Source organism: Macaca fascicularis, chromosome 5 (genome assembly GCF_037993035.2).
Source record: "Macaca fascicularis isolate 582-1 chromosome 5, T2T-MFA8v1.1".
Taxonomy (NCBI): domain Eukaryota; kingdom Metazoa; phylum Chordata; class Mammalia; order Primates; family Cercopithecidae; genus Macaca; species Macaca fascicularis.
Window position 1 is genome coordinate 177,984,244 of NC_088379.1, and position 12,304 is coordinate 177,996,547.

The 12,304-nt window shown below is 39.9% G+C and overlaps 1 protein-coding gene across 4 annotated transcripts in view; it reads left to right on the plus strand.

The window, feature by feature from the left end:
• GALNT7 (polypeptide N-acetylgalactosaminyltransferase 7) overlaps positions 1–12,304 on the plus strand; it is a 153,255-nt gene that overhangs the window by 70,190 nt on the left and 70,761 nt on the right. For 2 of the 4 annotated variants that reach the window (XM_005556311.5, XM_005556310.5), the window contains exon 2: positions 6,836–7,296. The exons of the other annotated variants lie outside the window; for them this stretch is intronic. In XM_005556311.5, the coding sequence (XP_005556368.2) occupies positions 6,836–7,296 (461 nt within the window). The remainder of the gene's footprint in view (positions 1–6,835; positions 7,297–12,304) is intronic. 4 annotated transcript variants of the gene reach the window in all.

Sequence of the window (12,304 nt, forward strand, 5' to 3'; positions counted from 1 at the left end):
TTTTTGTTTTTTATTTTATTTTATTTTTAAAATTACTATTATACTTTAAGTTCTAGGGTACATGTGCATAACATGCAGGTTTGTTACATATGTATACTTGTGCCATGTTGGTGTGCTGCACCCATCAACTCGTCAGCACCCATCAACTCGTCATTTACATCAGGTATAACTCCCAATGCAATCCCTCCCCCCTCCCTCCTCCCCATGATAGGCCCCGGTGTGTGATGTTCCCCTTCCCGAGTCCAAGTGATATCATTGTTCAGTTCCCACCTATGAGTGAGAACATGCGGTGTTTGGTTTTCTGTTCTTGTGATAGTTTGCTGAGAATGATGGTTTCCAGCTGCATCCATGTCCCTACAATGGACACAAACTCATCCTTTGTTATGGCTGCATAGTATTCCATGGTGTATATGTGCCACATTTTCTTAATCTAGTCTGTCACTGATGGACATTTGGGTTGATTCCAAGTCTCTGCTATTGTGAATAGTGCCGCAATAAACGTATGTGTGCATGATACCTTTGTTTTTGAAACAGGGTCACAGCTGTGGTCCCCAGGCTGGAGTGCAGTGGCACAATCATGGATCCCTGTAGCCTAGGAAGATACTTATTTATTTCAGTATTCTTCACTATAATACAGGATAGATCTGTATTATTATATACTGTATTATATATTTTGCTTATTTGGTTAAAGGAGGTGGCATCTAATTGGCTCAAAATGCCCACTTAGAAACCTGATAAAATCTTTCCAGTAGGTGGCTAAAACTGCATCACAGACTTACCCACTTGTAACTGCAGTTGCCATAGTATATCAGAAGTCTTGAGATAAAAATAAAAGATATAACTATTAACTATTACTTAATAGGCTGCACTCCATTGTCAAGAGTACCAGTGTTTCAATCCGTAAAGTAAGTTTGGGACGAACTGGTTTACTGTATAGTACTCAGCCTGGTTACCCTGCTTAAGTTTAATATACAGTATTAGAGTTGCTGACCTGGATTTCTTTTAGTGGAGCATTATGATGTCAACTCTACTATTTTCTCTATTTTGTTGCCCTTTGGTTTATATCTTGGCCTGATACTTAAAGAAAGGAAAAAAAAATAAAAATAAAGACAAGGAATAGGAATTCCTCTAAGCGAGTCTATTTCTTTGAGCAGATAATTTTTACCAGAATGTCATACTGTAAGCCACACCCACAGCTTATGTAGAATTTTTATATTTCCATAAAGTTACCTGAAAGCATACTTTATCCATTTTCAGTTCTGCCTCTGTAGTTGCTAACAGAGGCATTGCCATTGGAAAGTGGCCTTCCATCTCCTTTTAGTTTAGGGATATTAAAATATACTTGGAAATGGGTCCTTTCTGTATGGATGACATTCTAGATATTCAAGGACTGGTAAGGTCTCTGTTTAATCTTGGGCTTATCCATTTTAAGCCCTGATTAAGCACAGACAAATTCCTTGACCATGCCCAGCAGGGCTACAGCTCCCAATGCAGTCATCGCTCAGTGCTCTGAAAGGAGCAAGACATGGAGGTCTTCAGTCAGCAGGAAATGTCTAGTCCATCCGGCTGTAACTAAGCAGAGACAAAGAAGGGTACTGAGGCTGGTGCACCCCACATTCCCACCCACATCCTGCCACATGTTGGTGAGAGTCTGGGGAGCCCCAGCCTACTAGCACACCTTGTTCCCTCTGAATTTCTAGAGCTTATTTATTTTTACCACCTCCCTCTCTGCTTTCTGTGCCCATTCCTTCTGCTCCTTTTAGGTAAGTGCAGCCAGAGAAAGGATGCTGATAGGATTTTTCTGATGAAAGGTGTTTTTGATCAAGAGAGTTAAAAATCACAGATTGAAGTTTGGCTTGTTATGCCTTTAAATTCTGTGGCTCATGAAGAATGATAACCAAATAGTGTGCATGTCATTCAAGCAGTGGCCCTTTCCTAAAGCTAAGTCATTTCTCAAGAGATCGTGTGACTGCATAAGCTCATCATTAAAAGCTTAGTTTTCTAGGCTTCACCTACGATTTCAAATTCAAGCAAGCCTAAGTTACTGTCATTTGCTCTAAAGACCATTTTTCTAAATCCCTTTGGATTTATATTATCTCTACCAAGGCATGGCCATCTTGGAAAAATATTACGTATAAGCAGGATTTGGAGGTAAGAAGGGGCACTTTGTAAGTTGTAAGGTGGATGGTGACTGCCCCGACCTTACTTCTGGTAATCCATATTACCATCCAGTGATAAGTGATCATATTTTTCACCCCATTTCCACCTTTATGAACATACTGATCTTGGAAAATTATCTACTCATCCTCTTTTCCATTTCTGTTTAACAGTGATTCATTGGTTTGGACTGTAGAGCGCATCAGCTGGTGTTTACGAAGGTATTATAGTATCAGTGAGTCACAGAGGCATCTACTGATTCTCATTCACTCTTAGACAGAAGGAGTATGTAGCTTTCCTCCTCAGGGGAGTAAAGTATTACACCACTTTATAGCCATTGTTCGAATCATATAATTAAGATTTGATGTGATTATTCTTAGTTGACTTGGGGTTAGACAGACAATTCTTGTATTTGGTTTTGCCTTCAGATTTAATGACATGCAGTCTTTGAGAAGTGAGCAAATTCAATTTTTCTGGTCCTATTATATAGCATTATTAAAAGTACAATGCTGTGGAGGGAATATAGAGTTATGTTCTTGGTGAATTCATAAGGTATTGCCAGTACGGGTCTATCTGATCTAAGCCCTGCTCTCCTATTTTGTATTTTCCATTCTTTATCTCCGCTTTTCTTTTCAGAGTCTGTCTTACCTCCAAAGCAGAACTTTTAGGATTCATTTGTTTATTCAGTGAGTATTTATTGAGGAATTATGTGCCAGGATAAGCACTGGAGATGCAGTGGTGTGTACGATGGACATAGCCTGTGCACTCACAGAACTTACAGTCTAGTGCAGGGATTGGGGGGCCAAATCCAGCCCAACACCTGTGTCTGTAAATTCAGGGTTACTGGAACACAGCCGTACCCATTCATTTACATATTGTCTATGGCTGCTCCCACACTACAGAGGCAGACTTGAATAATTACCACAGAGACCCTGTGGTCTGCAAAGCCAAACATGTTTACTACTTAACCCTTTGAAGAAAAAGTTAGCTGACTCCTCTCTCATGGATAGTGATGGAGACATTTCATAAATGCAATCTAGAGCTCCAAAGCCTTGCCAACCCCCTTGAGGAGTGTATATTCTCCAGAGGGCAGTGGGCTACTGCTGGAATATTGTAAGCAGGGAAAGAAACATGTTGATATATGAATTTTAGAAAAGTCCCTGTGGCTGCTGTGTAGGAAGTACATGTGTCAGGGTGAGAAGCACTAGGTCATAGTGGTTAAGAGTATGGACTCTTGAGCCAGACTATTTGGATTGAAATTTTGACTCTACTACATACTGATTCTAATCTTGGGTAACTTTCCTGTCAGATGTCCTGTCTATAAAATAGACGTGGCAATCATAGTACCTAACTCATGGGATTGATTAAGTTAATATATGTGAAGCACTTTAGGACACAGTGTTTACCATCATCACTATTATTACTATTGTAATCTTGTTCAGAGGTGAGGGTGCCCGAATTAAGGCAGCAGCAGTGAGGATGATAGAATGAAGTGGCCAGATGGAGGCTCTACGCAGGTGATAGAATTGACAGGAATTTATGATTAATTGGATGTCAGAAGGGTAGATAAAAGAGAGTAAGAAGTTGAGGATGATTGCAGGTTTTGGATTTCATCAGTTGAGTGAATGGTGGTTTCAGTCCCTGAAGTAAGGAGACAGGCTTGTGATGTGAGGTGAATGATAGGTTCAGTTTTTGATATGTTAAATTTAGCTACTAGAGCTACTAGAGAGAGATGAATAGAAATGTTCAGGAAGCAGTTGCCTATGAGGTTTAGAGTTCAGAAAGGTGATACGGGCTGGGGAAATGGTTGTAGCCGTGATCACTATAAAACTGGTCACTGAGCTTGGAAGAGAATGAAATAACCCAACATGAGGATGGAGTGACAAATAGACTAATAACAGAACCCTGAAGAACACCGACAGTTTAAGATTAGACAAAGAACCATTAAGTCAAAAAAAAAAAAAAAAAAAAACTTTTGGAGGAAAATAAACATGAATTTTTTAATCCATTAAAATTTCCCTCATTGAAATAGTTGAATTTGAAAAATATTTAAATTTGCAATTTTGGTATTAGCATAGGCCAACCTAGACTATAGCATGTATTTCACAATTTGATTTCATGTTATCATATTCTGTATTCTTCTAATATTCAATTTCCTCTGTATGGAACATTAGGTAACTTAGTGGATGCTATGGCTTCTGGATGCTGACATCATATGAGCTGTTCAAACTACTCTTCTGTATTTAGTAACATTTCCTTACCTCCCTGTTTACCAATTCTCTTGAGCCTGTGATAGGAAAAACTAAAGTGGAGGAGAATGTCTTTCTCTTTTTTGTGTTATACTTGTTTCAGCATCAACAACTTGGAACCAGTTTGTTACAACATTTTATAATGATATCACTATATTAATTTACTTACAACACTAACATAAGTAAGTATAATTTTGGAAGGAGCCAGGAGATAAATTGGAGAAACAAACACTTTTTCCATCATCAGAATCACCCCTTACCTCTCTCTTACAGTTATGCTTGCCTTATACTTTACTTAGTTAATTCCCAAGAGAATCTTCAGTCCTTCTTGAATATGATTTCCAGCAAAACAGCCTTCTATTCACTGACTCTGACCCTTAGTAGGGCTCACAGGTTAGGCTCAAGCTAAGTCCCTGAGATGTGCCAATCAGAAGGCTGATCCAGAGGCTTTCTCAACCCCGTACCACACATACCTGAACAAAGGCATCACATTTATACAATCAGGCTGTGTTGCCTTTTCTATTTAGGGGACAACTTGTGAAAAACTTTGAAATGGTCCCAAAAGATGACTGTCTAACTCAGCTTTCCAGCTTATCCCACCCTTTCCTATTTTACAATCCTGGAAATTACAGAAAACTGAGAGTGATGCAAAAGACCCTTGTCCATTGAAATGCAAATTGTTCTGGTGGAATGCAGTTGATTATTGCCCTACGCAGAGTGACCAATTTAACCAGATTTGCATCCATTTGTAAATTCTTTGCAATATCCTTGATATTTATGTTTGTCCTTTGGATTTCTTTTTGAACCAGTTGTAATATCTTACAGGTTCCTTTTTTAATGAGTTAGTTAAAATCTATGTCCCGTTTCCAAAAAAAAATTATCTTGTTATATATACACATGTATGTTTATACATGCATATCACATCTCTAGAAAAATTCACAAGAAGTTGGTAGCTGTAATCACCTCTGCAGAAGGAAAGGCAGAAAAGCTTGATTTTCACTACATGCCCTTTTGGATGTTTTGAATTTTGCATTGCATGCCTATTTTTGAACTTTTGAGAATCAAGTCTTTGCCATCCCTTAACTACTAACTTCACATCTGAAATAACTGACTTTCTATAAAGATTTTTGCCTCTAGATAAACTACTAATAGAGAGCACCTACACATCAACATCATACTTAGAGACTTTCTTTTGTATTTTTTAAGGCAAACTAGTAAACTTTACTTTTCAAGGTAGCTCTAAACCTGTAGAAAGATTTTGGTCGGGTGGTGCTAATTCTATGACTGTAGGGGAATCTATCTGTAGCTAATTCTATCTGTAGGGGAATCACACAGTGTTAGTGTGGAGGAAAGTGGCAGACCCATCAGCCTGTTTTGCAGTTGTTCTGTGTGCACCTTGCCTCTTCCCCAGCTGCGTCCTCTATAATCCCCTTGTCTAATTATAATGAGCAGCCCTCCCATTAAGCCAGTGATTCTCAGGCTTAGATGTATATTAAAATCACCAGGAGTGCTTTTAAAAATCGAAATGCTTAGACCAATTAAATCATAATGTCTGAGGGTAAGACACAGACATTGGCATTTTTCAAAGCCATCAAGGTGATGCCAATGTTGAGAAACAGTGTCTTGTGCAAAGAATGGTGCTGGCAGAAGCAAACGCACTGATCATATCTGACTGGAAGATCTGCATAGGTGATGAAGACGGTCCAAACAGAAAAGAGAGGCACCCTTTACTGTGAATGAATATCCTTGTACAAAGAACCTGTTTTGACCCATGCTGCTTCTGGAATGGGGCAAACTAGGTATGGGGGAGTAGTTTAAAAGCCCAAGCTGACTTAGTTACAGGTATTAGCTTTTTTTATACTTCTGAATTCAGATAAACTCTCAGTGAGTAAAAAATACCAAATTGGGACTCTGCATATCCCCGCCTTGTTCCTCTGCCATTTGGGGCACTGAGCCAGCCTGCTGACAGTGACATCCATCTAATACCACTGCCACCATATGGTTGTGCTACCGACAAAAGGTTATATTTATCACACACAGGCCAACTGGGAAAACCACATACTGTACAAACATGACCTATTAAGCATCTGTTTTAATCAAAGATTCTAGAACTTCTTTGCTCTAACCCTTAAAAACATGCTTTATTAAGGGGCCTTTGATAGAGAGGTAGATTTGTAAAGGGAGAAGTAAAAATGCATCCTTTCATTAATTTTGAAACAGTAAGGTGAGGAGATAGCCTATTTCTTGGTATTTCCTCTCTACTCTGAAAGCTATCTTCTAATGGGAAGTCCTGATTAATGTCCTGCTTGTATTCCAAACTGTTTTATTGTTGCCTCAGCCTTTTTTTAAACCTGAAAATTGGTCTCATGAACTCAACTGTGGTGGTTTGCCTTCATATACTCATTGTATATCCCCTCCCTTTTGTATAGGAAGACAGAGATGTCAATGACCCCATGCCCAACCGAGGCGGCAATGGACTAGCTCCTGGGGAGGACAGATTCAAACCTGTGGTACCATGGCCTCATGTTGAAGGAGTAGAAGTGGACTTAGAGTCTATTAGAAGAAAAAACAAGGCCAAAAATGAACAAGAGCACCATGCTGGAGGAGATTCCCAGAAAGATATCATGCAGAGGCAGTATCTCACATTTAAGCCTCAGACATTCACCTACCGTGATCCTGTGCTTCGCCCAGGGATCCTCGGTAACTTTGAACCCAAAGAACCTGAGCCTCCTGGAGTGGTTGGTGGCCCTGGAGAGAAAGCCAAGCCATTGGTTTTGGGACCAGAATTCAAACATGCAATTCAAGCCAGCATTAAAGAGTTTGGATTTAACATGGTGGCAAGTGACATGATCTCACTGGACCGCAGCGTCAATGACTTACGCCAAGAAGAGTAAGCACACATCCTCTTCTTTCTAACAATGGGGCAGCTGTTGTTTTCATAGGTTGTTAGGTTTAGTTAGATTGTTAGAATGGAGAAATTATTGATGCCTTTATTTCAAGGAAATAAGAGGATCTTTGAACAGCAAAATGGTCAGAAGGAGGCGGTCCCTACATTTACGCCATTGTATTGAAGGCGGGCTGTATAAAATTCCGGGGCCCTCTACATCAGTGCTATTCAAACCGTGGTCCCCAGACTGGCACTGGTCTATGAATTTTTTGTTACCAGTCCACAAGTGAGAAAATGAGCTTGCACCAGGATGTAAGTCAACTACACTATTAAATATGTTGTTTAGTTTAACTGACAATTTTTTAATAGCAAAACTTCCTTGATTTGTTGATTTTCATTCTGGAGCAAGTGCCTTATCTTGTTGTGGAACAATAGCAAACAGTAACAGTGTTCTGGGCATCTCGCATAATGAACTAGATTTATGTTTCCTTGAATTTTTTTCCTCAGTACTGAAACTGGGAATTGAAACACTTGACTATCAGCAAAAGGAACACTCAGATAGATAAAACTCTGACCTAAGCTTTCCAATTCTTTTCACGTAGTATGATTTTTAAATGAAAGATTTTCAGCTCTTAACTTTTGATGGATAGTGATTACTGAATGAACTCAAAACTTTTCTCTTTCAGTTTATTCAATAACTCGTTCTACTACTATAGGATCTACATAGCTTTCATGAATGTAGTTGGAAATTTAATTCACTGCTACTAGAAAACACGCAGAATGTATTCCTGATGACATACTGTTAGCATCATCTTAATTTTCAAAAGGTTAATACAGCAGGTGCTCATACCCCCATACCTATTCACATACACGTATCATGTACACACACACTCACACACATATACATACACCTGCTCACCAGCATTCTTTATGACCACTAAGTAAAATCCTGTGTCCGAAACAAAGCCATTCAATGGACTTTGAGTATTCCTGTACCTTTATTGGTAAAAGTGAGAAGAGATTAGTGAAATGTGCAAAGAAAATAGGAGTGGAAGTGCAGCAGGGTGATGGTGAGAGATACAACCTCTTATACAGAGAAGAGTCAGAGCATCTCCATGGGCTGTGAAGGCAGAATCTTGGAGTAATTTATTCCCAGTAGAGACTTGCCTAGTCATAGATAGCATTGTCAGATTTAGCAAATAAAAATACAAGATGCCCAATTAAATTTGAATTTCAGATAAACGGTGAAAAAATTTAGTATATGTTCCAAATATTGCATGGGACATACTTAAAAATTTTTTTAAATTGGATTTCCCAGAAATCCAATTTTAACGGGGTGTTCTGTGTTTTATCTGGCGGTCTTAGGAGATAAAGATGGCTGTTAAAGAGTTAGAGCTGCCATATGAGGCCCCTTTAGGACCCCTAACAGGATGTAGAGCCCCTCATCTAGAGTGCGTCTCAGTTATCTTCAGTGTAGCACTCAGATCCCTCATCTCGGTTACACAGGTGCTTTGCAAAATGACTGGTGGCATTCTCATCACTGTAGTGGGGGAGAAGGGAAGGTCTGCTGCAGGCCGGGACTTAGTATAAGGTACTGAATTCTCACAACCAAACTGTGAGAGAGCTCTTACCTGAGTGTGTGAAGTCTGAGGCTCACACAGAGTTGTGACTTCTTTGCATTTACCCAGAAGAATGGCAAAATGCCGAGTCACCCCTAGGTGGTTTGGTGTGAAAGCCCCTTCATTTCCGTCACTGCACACCTGAGGTGTATATCTCTCTCTAAGTAGTGTACCTCAGTGCAGATGTTACAGTCAGAGGGTTAGCTTAGCAATTTGGAAACAGAGATTTTAGCACTTGAACTGTTTATTTAAAAATATGTCACTTAAAACACCAATATAAATATAGCTAACTTTTCAATATAAGTAATACATTAAGAAAATTAAACAATGTACAAGGCTTAAAGCAGAGCACGGGATTTAGAGACATCCTCTGCGCCTCCCTCCCTTAACCCCTCACATCCAGTCCATCAGCAAGGCCCCTTGGTTCTACCACCAAAATGTAGCCCAGATCACTTCTGAGGTCCGCTTCTTTCCTCTCATCTGCCTCCACCTGAGGCCATGCAACCATCGTCTCTCCTGGAATCCTGCAGAAGTCTCCTTACTGGTCTTTCCATTTCTACTCTTGCCTCTTACTATCTATTATTGAGACACAAATCAGTGTGGTCTTTTAGAAACCCAAATCTAAAACCATTCTGTGCCTTCCCATTGCACTTAAAACCCAAACTCCTAACGTGCAGCAGCCCCCATGCTGTGGCCCTTACCCACCTTGCAGACCTCTTCTTGCTACTATACTTCTTGCCCACGTAGTCCAGCTGTGCTGGCCTGTCTCAGGTCCTCTGCATATGCTTTTCCGTCCTCCACGAATGCTTGCCTTTCTTCCCACGACTGGCTGGCTTCTTCCCAGCCTTTAGGCTCACTTGCACTTCTCTAACCATGCTGTCTAATTTGCTAAGGCCCTACTTTATTCTCTATTACTTCTATTACTTCTCTTTAGCCATTTTGTTCATGGTATTTATCAAATTTTATAATTAGATATTGGCTTATTAAATTGTTTATTGGCTGTCTTTCTCATTAGATAAGTTCCTAAGAGCAAGAACCATGCCTATTTGTAAGCCTAGTAGCTGACAAGTAGGAACTCAGTAGTAGTACCCAGTTGGTAAATATCTGTCGAGAATGAATGAATGTATGAATGAAATCAGCCAGGGTTCAAACCTTAATGCCATCACTAGATGTGAGATCTCTGACCAGTTACTTACCCTCTCTAACCCTCAGTTACCTAAACCTTAAGACAGATCTAACAATACCAATCTCTCAGGATTAGCGTTAGAGTTAAATGACATAATTGACTACAAAAAGTCTTTTATTAGCCTGTTGGTTAGAAACCTAAGTATTATTAGCTGTTTTTACTGCTATGGTATTTTCTTCATTACCTTGTTGTCAACATTCAGATGTTTTCAGTTACTATGTAGCTTTGATAGGCTCTGTTGCTTTTTGGAAAATATGAATGTCACACATTGCCTTATCTACATCCTCTTGCTTCCACTAGTACCTTCCATGATGCTAAAGCCTTCATCTCCTTTAAAAATTTCAGACACACTGATTTCCATGGGAACCTCGCATCTCTGAGTCCTCCTTTCACCCTGCGGTTTCCTTCCCGTCTCCTTTCTTTCCTTCTTCCATGCCTTGCATAGCCAGTTGTGTCCCATGTTCTTTCCTCTGGCACAACGGGAGCAGTGCCTAGAAACAGGACATTGCATGTTTTTGTGTATTATTTCTGTAAATATTGTGTCTCCAATAAAATTAAAAGGCCCAAATCTATTTTAGTAAATGCTCCTAAGCCTCTCTTTGAAATCCTATACTAGTGATAAAAGTCATTTTTAATATTTCAAAATGCCCAAATATAATAAATCCCAGAAACTTTTTTAAACTGAATCCAAATTATTTTTTAAATTGGATTCTGTCTCACACTTAAAAAAAAAAATGAGACAGACTTCATTCCTTTTTGAACACTTACAATTCAGTGCAGAGTATAACATAATTTTCTAAGTAAAATTATTTATACTTTAGAATGTGGACAATCTTTGGAATTTTTCTCTAAAATAAAAACCAACCATGAATAAAAATCGCCTAAGTGTTGCATATTACCTAATATGCATATTAGCACTTGTCTGCTTTTACTGGCAACATATTGAAAACATATCGTACATCCATATTGTGCACATGAGGATGCACCCTTCCTCATCCTCATCCCTCATAGGGAATGTGCTTGGAGCGCCTCAGAAGCTGGCTTGCTTGTGGCTGGCTTTTTGCCGCTTCAGAACACAGGCCCTAACAGCCTTGTTCTCCTGCCTCTGTCTGTCATAGAAATGAGGCACCTGCATAGCTTAGAGACCAGGCTCGGGCTGTTTGTCCAGCTGTAACATCTGACACTGTGGTTAGCTTGTTCGTTCTTGTGGCTGTTCTGTAGTCTTTGTAGATGAATGTTCTCTTCCCTAGAAGCAGGAGGGAAGTGTCCAGCTGCTGGCATGACTCACACTTCTGTATGTGATAGCTTTGAATTACATTCACTGACTGAGTAATTTATTGGCTGTTGATTGCTTGTTAAAAGGGTAACAGTCTTTTCAGTGAACTGGAGGCCTACTTCTTTTTTAAAGACTTGAGCCAAGAATGACTTCACCTGCCTTCACACTTTTTTTCTATAAAATACAAATACGATTTTCTTCACAGTTCAACAGATATTGAGTATCTCTAATATGTAATGCACTGTCCCTGCCTTCAAGGGGCTCAGCAGCTACCACTAGGGAGAAAGGAAAGAATGCCATAATGTAAGGCAGAATGTAGAACCATTAGAAAGGTCTTTTAATAATGTGGTTCAGAGGAGTGAGAGGTCAAGTTATAGGGGAGTCGGAAAAGGATACTTTGCCAGGCATGGTGGCTCATGCCTGTAATCCCAGCACTTTGGGAGGCCGAGGTGGGCTGATCGCATGAGTCCAGGAGTTCAAGACCAGCCTGGGCAACATGGTAAAACCCCGTCTCTACCAAAAATACAAAAAAACCAGCTGGGCGTGGTGGTGCATCCCTGTGGCCCCATCTACTTGGGAGGCTGACGTGAGAGGATTCCTTGAGCCTAGGAGGCAGAGGTTGCAGTGAGCCGAGATCACGCCACTGCACTCCAGCCTGAGTGATAGAGTAAGAGCCCATCTCAAAAAAAAAAAAAAAAAAAGAAAAGAAAAGAAAATGATAGTTGAGGGGAATACTAGGGAAGACCCTGAAGGATGCGTAGGGTGTCTTTAGGAAAAGGGCACATGAACATGTAGTAGAAGACATGAACACATAGTTCATGGATCCGGTTTCCTTGGATCTGGAGCTATGTGGAGAGAAATACAGCTGGGAAGATAGTAGGGCATTGGAAGACTACATGCCATTCACAGAGCCTACATTGAATCTGGTAT